At 42.5% G+C, this 17647-nt stretch overlaps 1 protein-coding gene, 1 long non-coding RNA gene and 2 other non-coding genes across 4 annotated transcripts; 3 read left to right on the top strand and 1 right to left on the bottom strand.

Moving 5' to 3' along the window:
• The first annotated feature begins 402 nt into the window (after positions 1-402).
• Positions 403-521, top strand: LOC142887967 (5S ribosomal RNA). The gene has a single exon (XR_012926638.1). It is a non-coding gene; the product is annotated as a 5S ribosomal RNA (ribosomal RNA).
• Positions 522-721: 200 nt separating this feature from the next.
• Positions 722-840, top strand: LOC142887954 (5S ribosomal RNA). The gene has a single exon (XR_012926633.1). It is a non-coding gene; the product is annotated as a 5S ribosomal RNA (ribosomal RNA).
• Positions 841-1759: 919 nt separating this feature from the next.
• On the top strand, positions 1760-17233 carry LOC142893024 (semaphorin-7A). Its single transcript, XM_076033284.1, has 15 exons — positions 1760-1779; positions 2727-2856; positions 4096-4226; positions 4339-4383; positions 4483-4581; positions 4748-4853; positions 6382-6489; positions 6578-6720; positions 7228-7406; positions 8624-8720; positions 9460-9646; positions 10356-10471; positions 11079-11224; positions 12720-12781; positions 13696-17233. The coding sequence occupies exons 1-15, from the start codon at positions 1768-1770 to the stop codon at positions 14034-14036; spliced, it is 1902 nt and encodes a 633-aa protein (XP_075889399.1). The 5' UTR covers positions 1760-1767; the 3' UTR covers positions 14037-17233.
• Positions 11435-12681, bottom strand: LOC142893156 (uncharacterized). Its single transcript, XR_012927656.1, has 2 exons — positions 11519-12681; positions 11435-11476 (listed from the first exon to the last, which is right to left on the bottom strand). It is a non-coding gene; the product is annotated as an uncharacterized LOC142893156 (long non-coding RNA).
• Positions 17234-17647: the final 414 nt, after the last annotated feature.

Genomic DNA, 17647 nt, shown 5'->3' with positions numbered 1-17647 from the left:
GAGGTTTTTTAGTTTCTATTTCGAGAATAAAGTCGAAGATTCGTGAATAAAGACGAAAGGCTCTGTGCAAAAGTCTCGTGACGTACTTCCGTTTTCACCGAAGTAGTTTCCTGTCTACGGTGGGGAATGGTAGCGCACCAACGACCACCACATCAGTCAGCTGCAAATGTCCACCACAGTCATCCTATCTACTCGACTTAATAACTTGGAGGTTGCCGCCATCGAGAAAAACGAAATAGCAGGAAATAGACATCTTCGAGGATGTCGATGGTTACACCTGCGTGACATGCAGTTTTTGACAACAATAAAAAACAAAAGCACAAAGCGAAAGAAAACAGCGTCAGAAAGGAACAAGTACGGTATGCTGCAGGTTTATAATGCCCGTTTGCAGCAGAGTGTCTCGCTTACGGCCATACCACCCTGAGAACGCCCGATCTCGTCTGATCTCGGAAGCTAAGCAGGGTCGGGCCTGGTTAGTACTTGGATGGGAGACCGCCTGGGAATACCAGGTGCCGTAAGCATTTTGTCCCAGCAGGGGGCGCTGTTTCCCCGTCCAACTTTGTGAAGAAATCACAAGACAAACTGTTTTTTTTTGCTGGGGGTTCATTTAAACTAACTAACTAAATAAATAAATAAACAAACCCTGTAAGTAGGACCTCATGGCAAAGTGCACTTCCTTCATACTGCAGGTTTATAATGCCCGTTTGCAGCAGAGTGTCTCGCTTACGGCCATACCACCCTGAGAACGCCCGATCTCGTCTGATCTCGGAAGCTAAGCAGGGTCGGGCCTGGTTAGTACTTGGATGGGAGACCGCCTGGGAATACCAGGTGCCGTAAGCATTTTGTCCCGACAGGGGGTGCTGTTTCCCCATTGGTTTTGTTCCGAGAGACAGTCATTTTTGCACGAAGCAATTAAAGCTTAGCGTCCGAATGAAAGCAAAGGGGAGGGAAGCTTACGTAAACTAGCGCACGTGCACTTTACATTAGACACGACTTTCCACTGTGGTCACGCTAACCAACAGTTCGACAGTAGCGGTTCGATTTCCGCTTGCTCTGTGTACCCCGTTTCTCATTTCTTTCAAGGTATGTAGTCACAACACATGTCAAGTTCAGTGCAAGACCTAGCAGCTGGGCTTGGGTGAATGAATGAATGAATGAATGAATGAATTGATTAATTAAAGTCACAGACTCAAGACAGCTGGGAGAGGCTCCAGCAGACCCCCGTGACCCTGAATAGGAATAAGCCTGTATAGAAGATGAATGAATGAATGACTCAAGATCCGATTGGTACGGTGGCCGAGACCTGCAAACGCGATGCAAACGCAGAAACGCCTTGCGAAAGAGAAACGCTGCAAAACGGAAGTGTACCAGGCCACGAGGGGCACTAAAAACCGACTATATTTTCGGTTCTCTGGATAGTGTGGTTAGGAGTGTCTCTAACCACCGAAAAATGCAACCACAACCCTCGTTTACCAAAGTCGTTGCATTGGTTAACGTTGAGAAGCACTGGTGACAGTACTGTGACGTTGTTGTGGGTCAAATAACTGGCTTTATTGTCAACCTCGAACGGGGGTCTGTTTTGTTCAACCCCACAGAACCGGAGACTGGCCTGTGGCCCTGACGCGGCGCCACCACTGCTGGTATAAGAATTTCCCCCCTCTGAGGTTGCCTTTAAACAGGTAATTCCAGGATACACAGATGAAAAGAATAGTCAGATATCAACTACTGTCTTTCAACATTGTTCCCACGTGTGCTCCGGTAAAATAAATGTCGAAACAGGTGCGTAAGGTTAAGGTTTTTCTTCTTCTTCATTTTGTCCGTTACCCGTTTAAGTGCGAAAGATTGGCAAGTCCAGAGCACAGTCAAAAACTGTTTACCTCGACCACCATCAATCAGCTACCACCTGTGCGTGATTAGAAGCCCAATTAACCATTGACTTAAAAATATATGGTAGCATAGAAAAAAAAAACAAAGAAAAAAAAACAACACCCAACCTCAAAGCTACACGTTGTGGACAGTACGAAAAAAAAAAAAAAAAAAACCTGTTCCCATTGTGGTATTCAAGTGCAGGGAACTTGGCACGAATGGACATCTTTTTTTATTTGATTTATTGAGTTAAAAAGAAAAGAAAAAAGAACAGCATCCATGGTGATGAGTCAGACGAATGCCATTCATTTTATATTTACGTGTATAACGTTACATATACGTAACTTAACTGTAAATCACGTGTAAATGTCAAATGTGTTAATTTAAATAAAATAACAGAATGCGGTTCTAAATTGATCCTAAATTTGATCGATAACAACCTCGGATGGTATACAAATGGTAAACGCTGAGAGTATGAATGCCTGGCCCTTGAATTGTTTTTAATGGCTTGGTCGTTTTTGGGTTTTATGTTTGTTTTTTTAATTATAGACAATCAGTAGACTCGACACTCTCAATCCACCTGGAGGCACTGTCCTCCCATAGTCAACTGCGAGCACTATTATTGAACTCATTTGACAGCTATGTGATCGAAAACTGGACATCGTGTCATTTCTCTGCGTTACTTTGAGTCGGGTTTTTTTTTGTGCTTACGTTGAAGACTGATGATTCCAGTTCCACAATGTGCGACAGAGCTTTTACTTATGTAGGAAATGACTGTAACCACGCATCGCGTCGCGGTCGGGGGGGCGTTCATCGCTTGATGCTCAACCAAACCCATCTCACGTTTGACAGCATCGCAGAGGAGTTCAGCACACCGCGAAATGACAATGATTCTCATCGCTGCGCATCTCGCCTTACTGCTTTCGAAGTCCAACTCTTGGACTGAAGCCAGTTCAGAACCGTCTCCGAGGATGATCATCACAAGTCCAGGTAGGACCCGAAACTTCCTTCCGTTTTGAATCGTCAACTGAGTTTTATCATCCTTCTAGCCTCACGGCAAAGCGAGATATTTTTGTTGTTGCAGTCGCCTGAGAGTGAAATTGCACATAAATTAATGAACAATTTGCTTCTCAACAAACAGGTTTATTTAAAGCATTCCCTTTCTGTTTAAATTGGACATTTAGATGTTAAAACGATCTCTAAAGACCTCTATATTGATAGAGCCCTCTCCCTTTGTTACAAAATAACAGAATTCTCTTCTCTTAAGTCTTAACTTCTAGAATGTAGACATAAATAATGCCTCTCAACATTTTGATTGGATGTGGTTTTCCAATTGCTGCTGAAGGATCTGGCTACAGGACAGTGGGCAGAGGGTCACTGCAGTCAGAAACTTTCACGAAGTAGGCTATCTCTGAAATGCTGCACGACTTCTTCTTCTTCTTCTTCTTCTTCTTTTTTTAAAGCCAGAGAGATAATTGTATGCTGGCAGCCAGGGTGATTATATCTCTTCTGAAGATTTCCCAATGTCCTTGAACCAGTTTTTCAAATGAAACGACCTGTTTCAGTGTCCTATGCTCATAAGTTGTCGCAGGTTATAGTTATACAGTAGCTGCTCTTTCTCCACCCAGCACGCTCTGACTTGAAAAAGTATATTCACCAACTTGAAGTGTGTCATTGTCTCCTGCCTGTACATTCAGTGGATGGCCTTGTGACCCACAAAGATCTGTTTTACCATTGAGGTTTAAAATGTGATATTTCCTATTGCCCTGTTACGCATCATCAACCTCATAACCTCTTTCCCTCCTTTTTCCATTTCCGTTGTTCAGTTAAGTATTCTTTCAATTTAAAGACATGTCAATTTAAATTAATGACTGAATGGAGTTTAATCTCGGTGGCTGAGGCGTCTTTCGGACAGTGAATGTTGGCACTTTTCACCTTTTAAGGGTAAGAATGAATTCATTGTAGAGCTGACACTTAGTATATAGTAACAAGATCATGGCTTGAGTCCTTTTTGGGAGTGGTCCTACCCATGTCAGATATCTGCAGGAACACCTGCCAAACGGTTAGGTTGTGGTAAATTGATAAATATGTCACAGAATGCTAACACTGTTTCCTATAATATTGCTCCTGTGTGAAAGGGTTTTCACTCTTAATGTTTTGATGGCTCAAAGCTATTTTAAATCCTTTTACCACATGGACTCTGATTCTATTTACTGACTTGCATTCCAGAGACTACAAAGAACATACATTTACCCTCCAACTATGAACCTCTGTGGGTTTTTTTGGGAGAGGATCAAAAGACTGTGGTAACAGCTGGACGTAAAGACCTGATGTTATTCAACTTGCAAGATCCTCTGACGGTATTTTTATTTTATGTTTGTTTTTCTATACAAAATACCTTTAATACTCCTATCTAAACAATCAAGGAAAGTTTAAGATTCGCTGTCCTCAAATTTTGATTTCCCTCCATAGACGTTGGAAAGAAAGGTGCCATGGAAAAGTTGCACCAATCAACCAGTGAGTGTGGATTGATTCTACAACATCTAACAGACACCATTGGAGGATATTGGATGTATCGTGCATCACTTTTCACTGACACATCAATTTTCCTGACAGGATTGTGAGGTTCGCATTACTTTGGTGCAAAAGACAAATGATTCAAACCATGTTCTTCTGTGTGGGACCGACAACACCAGAACAGAGTGCTGTTACATGGTAGGTCACTGACCGTGAAGGATGGGAGTAGCCACTGGAGCTACTGGACCGCCTAAAAAGATATTGTTAAGCAGCTCCGTATTAAATTGTCTTGATTTTTCTTTTATATTTGTGCTACCAGTGACAAAGCAGTAAATATTCATGAACTTGATATGTCGTCTTTTAGAATTTATTGGAGGACTCCCCAGTTTGCATTGCTTCTAAAATGGACGGCATAAGTGAAAGCATCACGCCTATAAAAATCAAGGAAGAAGATCCGTCTGTACTTGTCGGTGAGTTTGGTCTTCCATCAGTATCCTGGCTAAACATTCAACATTTTGGCTTTTTCACTCTTTTTCGTCTTCAGCTTTTTCTTGTTTCTCTTTTCTTCTCTCTTCTGTTCGTGTTTCCAACACGAGCAGCTGCTTTTGCTTTCCTGTCACCATGCCTCGTGCTTTAACGAAGATGGATAATGTGTCTCCATCAGCTTCCACTGTCTAATCAAAGTATAACAATAAAGCCAAAGTAATGTAAGGTTGGTAACTCTTGTTTTTGCATGTCTTCTTTTTTTTTATCCACTGCTTTCAAACTTACAATATCACAACTTGCTTGACTATTTCGAAAGATATTTTGTTCCAAACTTGGGTAGTGTGGTCGCTTTCTGTCGGCGCTGGTTTTCACTATTTGTCATTTGTCATATCAATGGAAAGATGTAGATTTTCCCATTGACTAACTCCAAACATATCAAACATAACGAGGATGCGCATGTCCGTTGTGATAGTGTATCTGTTGCTACAAATTAAACAAAGGGGAACTTGACTTGCTGAAGCAAATGCAACGGAAATATGCATAGCATTTTGTCTTGTAATATCAGCACTTTATAGGGTTTCTGGTCTCTGCATGGTTTTAGGTGAGAGCGCCAAGTGTTGAACACTTGGTGCAAAGGTGTTGATGCTGGGTTTGTGTATTTGATGAGTTTTGTTTGCCGAGCAACTCGCTGAACAACTCCCGAAGAAGAGACACTGCTAAAGGGAATCTACCTTCTCATAAGACTATTGGGATTATGGCCAGATTTTCCAGTACCTTCAAGCCCACACCAGGATTTAAATGCATGCCTGTGATTAGGTTTTCAATATTAAATTCCAGACAAAATTAATGGAGTATGTGGTCTACAAGGCCAGACAAGGTGCATATCAAAGATATGTAGATGAACAAAAGGAAGGTGTCTTTGAGGAGGTGTCACGGTGGAATGAACCACTGGTTGGTGTTTCGGCAGAAACGGCACTAAGCTCAGAACACTACCAGTACCATTCTCTGACAGCAGAATGGGCTGCTTCGCCAGACTAAGCCTTTGAGCTGCCACTGTTTTGAGATGTGGAGCAAGCAAACTAAGTAAAGGATGGACAAGCTAGAAACAAGTAAGCAAGGAAGTTGCAACTGTAAGACTCAACCCATCAATATGTTCCAACCCTAAAGATAAGCACTTATTCACCATTTAACCGCTTAAGGTTGGTTTAGTGAATGCAGTGGTGGATATGACCTAGGACTGATGCATCATCGCATCATCAGATGACGGCTTCGTGTTCTTGCGTCATGTGCAGGCACATCAGCGCAGAAGTCTCGTCGGATTCGTGTAATTTGGGATAGCATCGTATTTTCAAACGCTGCTCCGCTAACCCAACACAAGCACCGCGTTTCAGTCGTAAGCTTGACTGCCTTGATCACTGGGATTGCCAGGTTTCTGAACTAGAAGAGGTGAATAGAAGTTTGCCATGCTGCCATGATATCTCCAGAGTGTGATCAGTTGTTTTGTCTTTGTAGAATCAGGAGACAGTGCAGACCTCTACATTGCACACTCTGATGTTAATGACCTGATGGGCCTCTACAGGTTTGGGAGGGACAGACTAGATCCAGATGCCAACGTTGAAGGTAAGACACTTGAAAGCATGTTGCAATGAAAGCTATTTAACTCGGGTTAAAGTCACTGTCATTTATTTCTTTTTCTCCCTGCCTCCAGAGCACCGCTATGTTAGTTTGATGTACAGCAGATGGGAATCTGATCCCTCGCAAGACAGAGTTTATGCTTTTTACAAAGAGGAAAACAAAAGCATCGACCCGTATAGTGAGAGATGGACGCCTTATGTGGCCCAGATTTGCGCGGTAAGTTTACACAATGTATTTTATTCACTTCTTTTCGGGGAGGTACCAGTGCCAGACAAAAGTCTAAATGTGCTCGTTTTCGTTTTCATGCCTTGGCCCCTGCATGCATGTGTAGCTTTTCATTGTGCTGTGCGCTCAACAAAGACCACCGACGCAGGGCCAACTTTACACAATCGAGAGGAAGCTGCAACAACGGAAACACCTGCTAAATTTAACTTCCGTGCTCACTGCACTGCTTTGTAACTGTTCTGGATCTTTCAGTCTGACATCTTTTGCCATTAACACGTAATGTAGAAAATCTAGAACAGCAGAAGCAACGCTACAGGCCTCTGGTTGGTAGTGTAAATCTTGATGGTAATATAACTAATTGTAGCGGAAAAGTCTTAAACACCATCTCCAGTCATTTACTGTGTAGTACACATAACGATACCTTTGTTCTCTGGAAAAGAAAGAAAAAAAAGAAAGAGAAATGAACAACAACAACATTTGGCTCTGCTCTCCTTGCAGTCCGATAAGGGCGGCAGTAAGCAGATGTTGCAGTTGAAATGGACGTCCCTGCTGAGGGCCAGACTCTACTGCGGGCAGGCCGAGAGCAAACTGTACTTCTCCGAGCTGGTGGACGTGGCCATTGTTGAGGATAAGCTGTGGAACGACACCAAGGTTTACGCACTTTTCAGAAACGAATGGTGAGGAGAAGTTAGAGTTCCCCATATTTTCACGACTTTGGTAGCTTTGTTTCCTTTTTCATTGTGTCATGTGTTTTTTTTTTGACACTCCTACTTTCCGCAAGCGCTGCAAGAGGCGTTTTGTTCATTAGGAAACGCCTTAGAGCAGTCTTTTTCAACCACCGTCCTGCGGCACACTAGTGTGCTGTGAGCAAATGTCAGGTGTTCCGTGAAAAATGGTCCAATTTACCTTCATTTGTCTAAAAAAATACAGACATTCTATTTGTCGAGTGACTGCGCTTTAAAAGGAATCGTGAGCCTATTTTCCTCCCTCAATTCCTCCCAGGATATCAGCTATGTGTGCATCTTAACAGGACCAGGTTTCACACTGAGTCTAAATAAACTAGGTGACTATGTTGTCATTATTAGGCTAAAAAGTTATATTTTTGGTTGGTGGTGTGCCATAGGTTGTTTTTTTTTTTTCAATCTAAAAAATGTGCCCTGGCTCAGAAAAGGTGGAAAACACCGCCTTAAACCACCTACTGATGAGAGTCACTTGACTGTAATTATATGTCATTTGAAATAAATGGAGCGTTCTTCCTCATTTTTTGGAGGTGGGTGGGTTGGCAAAGATGAGTCGGCTGCCAGGGAGGTGTTGATATGTTTGTGTACATATCAAACAGATGGACCAGGAAATAAAATAAAAAAGAAGCATCTATTTACTGCAAACAATTCCACAAATGCGATATCTGCCAGAGGCTTTTTTTTCTAGTTTTTTCCAATGAGCCTGCAGACCGAGCAGCAGTCAGCTGATGCGGCTAGACAATGTTACAATGTTCTAAATTGTTTTTTTTATGCACCGAGAATAGTGGAAGTTTTTCAAATTAAGTTACATGAGGACAACAACATCACGGGGTTACACGAGACTTCGGTTTTGCTGTCAAAAGATCCAGTCAGGCATAATGAGGTTGAACGCAGCGTGACTCTTGTTGCCGTGGTTGTTGGTGAAAAAAAAAAAAACCAAAAAACCCCACAAACCATCAAGCTGTCGTATGAGGGAGCTGAGGCAATTTTTAATTTGCAATGAGTGCAACTTTTCAAACCCTGTTTAGCCAATATGTTCCTGTTGCATTTCTAACTTGGTCTTTGTTGCTGGAAGAGGATTTCATCTTTCCTCTGCACACAACCTTCTCTGTATGTCACTGTGTAGGCCAGCTGACCTTTTGTTCTCTGTGCAGGGGCATCAGTGCTGTGTGTGCCTACACCGTGGGCGACATGCATAACGTATTTATGAGATCCAGATTTAGTGGCCGGCAGAGTGCCCGTTCCAGACAGGCAAGTGTTGAAAAAGACCTTTTGTTACATATGAAACTGGACTGGATGCCTTTTTATTTTATTTTATTTAATTGTGTGATAGATGTGACTTCAGCGGAGATAACCAATTGTGGAAGTGCAACCCATCAATAGTTTATTATATTTCACTGTAAAATTCAGCCATGAAGTTTTCACTGAAACCAGACAGACAGACGGACTGAAAGGCCACACTTTCAGAAACACTTTCCATTTCTCGGCTTTGTGTTAATCTTAAAAGGGATCATTTCTGAGAAGGATGATGTCATAGGCCTTCCCCCTCGCCTCGCTACCTGATAAAACCACCCACCCAACCAAACAGGCGAAAGTCTACGACAGGACTTGGCAAATGTTTGGGCAACATTGGGTTCTAAAATGTGACAGAGATGAAGAAAAGTGTAACAAACAAAATCTGTGTCTCTGAAGCGCCACAGTATTTCACTCTTTATTGAAATGACTCTTAAGACACTGAAAAAATGGATAAAATGCAGCTATTTTATGACTTACTTACCATTAATATAATTTCTTCAAGTTCTTCGGGCCGGATTAAAGATCTTACCGGGCCGCATATGGCCTCCGGACCGTAGGTTTGCCCAAGCCTGCTCTAAGACGGCAGCGTTTGTTCATATTAAAATCTTGCCTGCCACCTTTAGTACAGCACATGTATGTTGTTGTGCAGCAGAGGGTCCACAGCTCGTTGACACCTGAGTGTCTTCTCACGCAGTGCGCCGCAGACAGCACCGCCATCCCCTTGGTGACCCTGAGCGAGATCCAGCAGACCTCGAAGTTGGAGCAGTGGGTGCAGCCCCTGCGTTTGTCACCTTTGCTGATCTCCAAACACCACAACTACACTCACATCCTGGTCGACAGCTCTGTCACAGAGGGCAACCCACTTCTCTTTCTGTCACTGAGTGAGTAGAGCATGGAAGGACAGACGCATCACCCACAGGACTGTTTAGTATGTTTGATGCGTCTGAGGTGCTTTACCATTTTTACGGGGGCTGTCCTCAATGCTCTCACATGCTTCTGTGATATCTTACTGCCAACGATGACGTACTTATACTATCCAGATACTCTCCCCTCAAAAAAAACCCTCAAACCTTGAGGTATTCTCAAGCCACGATCGCATTTGTCAATTGCAGTATTTTATTTTGAAAACTAACCGCATTCTCTCGCGTTTCTTTGAGTGACCAACCTGACGCGGATAGCTTGCGCCCCGCGCTCAAAATAGACCACAGACGGCGTGCCGCTTCGAGTTGGGCGTGAATGACGCCATTGGTTAACAAGGGCGCCAAAAGGAAGCGGGCGCCGTTCCGCTGCTATTTGCGGCGCTTCAGCAGCCGGCATGACCTTTGACTTAGACTTTATCCTGGATGGATGGATGGATAGATAGATAATCACTTCCAGAAGTTGCTGCCAAACATAACAGACACACCTTTAGATCACAATGTGACTGAGCCACTCCAAAAACCCACAGAGTCTCCTCCCACATGAGCTGTCATCATTTCATCATTTCTTTTTCTGTCAGAGCATCTGCTCAAGATTGCCGCAAGACCCTGAAAGGTTGTGAAACACGATGCGTCAGTATTGTATCACCTGCCCTTCTTTGTCTCGGAACAGATAGCGGAAGGATTCATAAGGTCGTTCACAACAATAGCCAATTGTTTGTCATCGCCGAATATCGGCCGTTCGAGCACAAGAGACACATCACCGGCCTCACCCTCGATCCTCCCACGGTGAGCAACAGCACAGCTAGCAAAATGATTTCCGGGGTGTGTGGAAGGGTTCTCCGTAGCCACTAACGGTCACACATTAGTACCAAAACTAATCTTTTCCAGAAAATCTTGCCATCAAAAGGAAAAAAAAAAATCCAGTCTTTGCATATTTTCATTGCTGCTGTTACCCCTGAATTGCGAGCTAAAAATTAAAAAGAAGAAGTCACATTGTTTTGAGCTAATGACTCATGAGTTCATGACCGTCATTGACCTTTGCTTAAAATGGAATGTTAAGTTGGAGAGTTTTAGGAACCTGGATAGCCCACAGCCACATATATAAACACATGGTAAATTGATATTTTTTTGAATCAACTCTGTTTTATATATACACACATTTATATACACCGGTTGTATATTGTCTTCCTGTGCATACACTTGTTGCGCTATCACACAGTGTGTTGCTGTACTGGATATGGATTGGATGGCTGAGAACACAACAGCAAAACAGACACGTGTTGCACTTTTTTCCGCCTTGCAAATGGAACATTTGGATGTGGCAGAAATGTTAAAAGTTGGGGGGGGGGGAGGGAGTTAAAAGCTAACATGATGTTTGCGGCGTTTGTTGCAGAGGAAGCTGTACGTCGCCGCCAGAGATGAACTGGTCCAGGTGGACGTTGGAAACTGTAAAAACTATGGACACACGTGTCAAGATTGCGTGCTCTCCAGAGACCCCTACTGCGGCTGGGACGGCACCACCTGCAGCCCGTACAAGAGGTGACACCAACAGGCTCCGGCCTGCACGCACACAGGCACACAGTCACTGGCTGTGTCTCAATTCAGGGTCTGCATCCTTCGAAGCCTGCATTTGAAGGCCAGTTGCGTCACGGCACTGCGCGAAGGCTTGTCCCAATTCACTAAAATCCGAAGGACGCTTCAAATGCGCCCTCGAAATGCGCCCTACTTTTAGCCGAAGGATACACCGCATCCCAGGATGCTTTGCGTGCTGCTGCAAAGCATCCTGGGATACTGGGAAGTCAGCTGAAATGAGAGGCATGCACTGGGAAAGACACGACGTGTACATTTAAGTATTGAAATTTCAGATCAAATATTCGGTTTTTAACGTAGGGTTTTTACTTATTTGAACGTTGGATGGCGAACCAATGGTTAACTTGATGCTATGAAAACGTCACCTGCGGGGTTGGCCAGCAGGAGGGAACGGCGGTGACGCAACCAGGAAATATGCCAAAGGCGAGACCGTCCCACCGTGGTTCCCGGGGAGGCGGGTTTGGGTTCGTCCTTCCCCGCCGGAGGACGCTTCCTTCGAAGGATGCAGACACTGAATTGAGACACAGCCACTGACTCAACACTATAACACTGTTTCACATTCCGCACCTGGTCAGGTTGGTCAGGTGTGTCAACTGTTATTGGTAAGCGAATGCCTGAGAGGGTCAGGCTGAGTTCATCCGAGGAAGCTTCTCGGGGCCGTCCAGCTTGTATATGTATAAGCTTGTCCAGCTGCTGTCACGGGAGCTGACTTGGACAACCCAACTCTGATTTTCTTTTCTAATCGGCATCCAAACAAAACTGATGGGATTAAACCCAAGCCCCCCCCGGGATCCATTCACTTCAATGTAGTTGCTCAACCAACGTATGTGTGTGTTCACTTACGCATTAGGGGGCCCACAGAGCATGCGCACTTCACACCATCATCGTGTCACATGGTCTGTCAACCAAACATTCACATGACTCACAATGTACCACTTCCCCCTCGCACGCTCTCGTCCGCGCGCACACAACCACACAAGTGTGTGTGACAAGTCATGCATTTCGTTGATCATATGTAAAGCTGGGTAGAGGGTAGTCGGGTGTGAAGGAGAAGGGACGCACGCGGGCAGAGGGAATTTTCATTTGTAAAAATGAAAACAGTTTTTTTTTTTTTTTTGTCTCATTTGTGTCAAGATCACTTCTCTCCACTCCGTTTCGTGAGCTGCTCCAATGAGGGCACGAGCACGCATAAGAAGAAAAAAGCGGAATAAACATAGGAAATACAAACATGTTTTTTCCCCTGCAACAGACCTGCTCTGTTCCAGAGCTGGTCTTATCGCTGGGGCTTAGATACAGCAATGCTTTCAGTTGAACAGGTGAATGACAGCAAATGGTTGATGTGAGTTGTGCACGCTGGGAACGTCTTTATCACTGTCGGGTATCACGTGTGTGTGCGTGTGTGATGCCTGGAGACTAACTGCAGCACCCTCTTCTGTCACCACAGAGGCATGAAGCGAGACGTGGCACAAGGCGACTTCGGCATCTGCGCATATGCCGCCCGGAGTGGTATGTAAAAGTTGCTATTTGCAGCCCAGCAAGCAGCATCACAGCATATTTCTTCTCACGGGCCGTAACAACTCCGATTTAAAAATGTCCCCGTCGTCACAGCTGGTTCACATGCTCTAATTGCTTCAGTGCCAAAAAAACCTGTCTGTTAATCAGATAAGTTCGAGGTTTCAGTCGAAATGACAACCGATATCTGGAACAACAGGCTTGCATAATTGAGGAAGCTGGTAAGCAGGAGGAACCAAATCAAGGTCAAGAGACTGAGCGCGTCTCTGTCAAGTTCACGTTGGTCAATACAGGAACAACCTTTGCACGCCGTTTCGCAGCCTAGTGAGGAAATAACACATTCGTTTGTCGGTAAATGTGTTGCGTTGCTCCGAAAACAAAAAAAGCCCCAGCCTTTTTTAATTACAATATTACGTTCCTTTACCTTTCAACTTCCCTTGTGGAAAGTCTTGTGCTCTATATATATATATATATATATATATATATATACATATATATATATATATATATATATATATATATATATGTATATATATATATACATATATATATATATATATATATATATATATATATATATGTATATATATACATATATATATATATATATATGCAGTCTAAAATGTAACCATTGTGGTGCAGTTTCTTCCTCAAAATCTCCAATCATTACGCACTCCACCTTTAAAAGCTAAGACGAACAACACAGTTGTGTATCGATTTCCCCCCGCTCTGCTTTTTTTTTTTTTTTTCACATTTAGAATCATGAAACAGACATTCAACCTAGTAACACCATCCAAACATTCCCAGCTGCTTCAAAACCAAAATCCTCGCAGCTTGAATTAGTGAGGCTGGCTTAGATGAGATGTTTGACTGAACAGTGTGACTGAACGGCACATGCGCTCACACAGGGAGGGACCCAACCACCGTCCACGCCAACCTCGACTCGCAGGTTTTCCTCCACTGCCCAGTGGAGTCCCGTCATGCCCAGTACAGCTGGCACCACGGCGGAGCATCCACAGCGTGCAGCGTCAAGGATCAGGAGTGCCTCCTACTGATCGACCGCGTGGCCCCCCACCATGAGAAGGTCTACGAGTGTCTGGCCGAGGAGTCGGGCTACAAAAAGACGGTTAAGCGGTACCAGCTGAAGGTGCACAGCAGGTCGGCGGATCTCTCGCTGGGTCCGCCACCCTGGGTCCTTCTGATGACGCTCATCATCTCAACTTTGTTCAGTTGTAAAGTTAGTGTGTGACTATCAAAGCAAATCTTCAGAGCACTGAAAACGTATTTTTTTTTTTTTGTCTTTTTGCGAAATTTGCGGAAACTTCCTGTATGTGTTGACTTTGGCTAAGTGAACTGAAGATTTTAGTTAGCGTGGCGTTTCCCTGTTTTGGCTGCACCTCTATCGCGTTCTACCTCATTCGTTGTTCTGGTTTTCAAACGCTTTAGCCATGACTTCTTTGTTTCTCTGGTGTAACCAAAAATGTCTGAAAACTCCTTGGTCATGTGAAATCTTTCTCTGGGCACTGCACTTTTGTTGACGGGTGAATGTGAACTTCTTTGAAGACAGTTGTTTGGTATGTTTGCTGTTCTGTTTTAAAGTTACTACAAACTTTTAATCAAAGTTAATTAAAGTAATTTTTTTAAATTATTTTCCTGCACGTAGGATAACAGACTGCAACCTTTACACCAGCGAGTTTTTTTTTAAATTTATTTCCTATGACGCCGCCTCAAACTCGCGGTCAACATAAGATAAAACCGATGGCAGGGTTGAGCCTCCCATCGTCCTCTAATTTCCAAATGTTAAGAACAGATAGTTATTTACTGTCACCAAAATGCAGTGGAATCTTTTGTTCACACTGGGTAAAAATACACTACCGACCAATATAATACAGTATGTAACCTACATTACAATTGACCTTTTGTGCATTTCTGACTGGCCACAGAAAGTTTGACACTGTTACCAAACAGAAGAGTTGTCTGTCTTCACTTGATCTGCAGGCTTTGCATCATAAGTAATGAAGGCATGAATAATCTTCTCTGCATTTTGAAAGGACAAAGGAAAAATATTCAAATTTAGAAATACTTCTTTAATGGAAAAAAACTGTCCTGGCAACGCTATTATGGGAGTTGAAGAAGAGTCCTGATCAAAAAAGACTCCAAGGTTCCTTGCGTCATTATTGGGGGCAAAAGTAATATTATTCTAACATTTAAACTAATTTGACCATTAGAAAATTGTTCTCGGCTCCATTGGGTCCACAATTAAAAAGCTTGGTTTTGACAAGTCTCCAGTTGAATTGATCTGCTTTATCAGGTTTAATTGACAGATATAACTTGGTATCATCTGCATAGCGATGAAAATTTGTGTTATACTTTTTTTAATCATTTTACCAAGAGGTAACATGTAAATGATAAAGAGAACTGGTCCAAGGACGAACCCTTGAGGGACTTGATGACTAACTAACCCTCAGCAGTGCAGTCTCGCTGCCTTGATTATTCCTAAAAACCTGGCTAAAACAACTAGGATGCTGTCATGTCAAAAGTCATTGAGCTGCCCGGAAATTGTTTTCTCCAGGGTCTTAGAAAGGGACAGAAGGTTGGAGATTGGCCTTTAACGAGAAAGCACACATTTTCAGACTACGCTTTTTTAATAACGGGTTTAACTGAAGCCAATTTGAAGGATTGTGGCAGATAAGCTATGGCGAAGGACTGATTAATTGTAAATTACCTCCTTTAAAAGTTTAGTTGGAAATGGGTCCAACAGACCAGTGGCCAACTTTGCAGAGGAGATGAGACATTTAATGTCAGAGTCCAATTTGCTGAAACCTCTCCAGATGAATACTCTTTAGGGCCAGACGACCACAAGGTAGGGCGGATTTTCATCTCTGAAGTTAAATATTTTATTCTGAAAGAAATTCATAAAGTCCTCATGACATAGGCTAATCGAGATTCTGGTCATGACAGCTATACTGGTTAATACTACAGCTAAATACAATTATACATTGATCTTGTATGTTTGGATTCAATATTAAGAGATCCTTGACTGTTTTATTTGTTCTCAATAAAAGTTGAGATATGTGTACATATACATACTGTGCTGCTAATATGTGTGTATCGTGTATACACATACATATTAGCTGGAACAGTGTTTAAATGCCACATGACAATGACGGAGCTATTTAAATCTGACTAAAAGCTCCCACACATCACAGGCAACTATCTATTTTTAATGGAGATTTTATGAAAAATAACCATCAGAGAATCATCAAAATAGTATTTAAAAAAAAACAAAACAAAAAAAAAACAGCGCAATGTTTTTGCATCATGACCGGAGAAAATGCCTAACATTTGAGTCTCTGGTTGTCTTTTGAGTCGATTCCGCTGCCACCTTGTGGCGTTATCTTGAAAAATGTCTGAACTTTGGAGGGCTGGTTCGCCCTCACCCTCCACCCTGCCCCTCCTTCTCTGCGCAGATTGAAAAAAATGAGACTTTTTTTGCTGAACACATTTGTCTGCAGAAGACAGATTGCTTTCTGTCAAAACAGTTGCAAAACAGATGTGGCTTCTCGATTGTCTGAATATAATTGTCTGTGTGTTCCTTGCAAACAACTCAATTTTGGTTTAATCTGTCCACAGCATATTTTGCCATTAGTGCTGCTGTGTTTTTTATAGGGCAGGGCAGCTTTGACCAACACATCCAATCTCACCACATTGATTAGACTCCAGGTTGGCTGACTCCTGGCTCTAATTGGCTCTTGGAGAAGTCATTAGCCTCGGGGTCCACATACTTTTCCCACCCTACACTGTGAATGTTTCCATGTTGTGTTCAATAGAAACATGAAAACTTGTACTTTGTTGTGCGGTGTTAGTTTAAGCGGACTGTGTTTGTCTAGTGATGTGACTTGAGATGAAGATCAGAACATATTTTATGACCAATTTATGCAGAAATCCAACTAATCCCAAAGGGTTCACATGCTTCTTCTTGCAACTGTATAAATAAATAGATACACTAAACAAGATGTTTTGTGGTGTTCAAACACAAGGTTTTCAGTTTCACACTGCACAAGAACAGAATGAAGCAAGTCGGGGAGGGGGAAAAAAAACCACACAGATACAATTGAAATAAGATATAAAGTAAAACTTTATCATGACATACAAGTTTAAAGCCCTGAGAACCATATCTTTATATTACTAATATGAACAAAACTGAATGTGTGAAAATCACTTTGGAAAAGTGCTCCTCTTAAATACAATCAGCACAAACCAGTTTTTACAAGCATTCGTGTTTTGTCCTTTTTTTTTGTTTGCTTTAATCAAAGAGAAAACTATAATATCAGTAATATCATTATTATCATGTCCATAATAATAACAGTACAAAAATATGCACAAACCCCACAGTTGAATTAATATACGGAGCATTGTACAAGCCAAAAAAAAAAAAAACAACAACAACATAAAACTGATAAATGAGGTATTTGATAACCACTTGCATATGCACCTGCTTTTACACAGATCGGGTTAACTTTTTCTTTTCTTTTTTTAATTCTTTAAAAACGATTTTAAAACTCAAATGAATTCCAAAATTATCCTAGAGACAAAAAAGGTTCTGCAGACTTCCAACTTCACAGCTTCCTGAGCGACGACGGGACTTTGCCTGCAGTTACTGATGACAAAAAAAAGTTAAAAAAAAAAAAAAGAAAAAGAAAAAAAGAAAAAGATTTTTTTTTTTTTTTTTTTTACAAAAAAATTGCAACGCCGAGGCCGAAGTAGAATTCAGCAGCGCTGACCGCCGCTCCGGTCAACGCTCGTTTGTCCCACAATGCTGCTTCGACATCGAACGCAACAGTGACTGCAGCCCACTGC

This window comes from Nelusetta ayraudi, unplaced genomic scaffold (assembly GCF_046127955.1).
Source record: "Nelusetta ayraudi isolate G7.1 ecotype Tasmania unplaced genomic scaffold, CSIRO-AGI_Nayr_v1 ptg000002l, whole genome shotgun sequence".
Lineage (NCBI taxonomy): Eukaryota > Metazoa > Chordata > Actinopteri > Tetraodontiformes > Monacanthidae > Nelusetta > Nelusetta ayraudi.
This window is presented reverse-complemented; position numbering and strand designations above follow the sequence as displayed.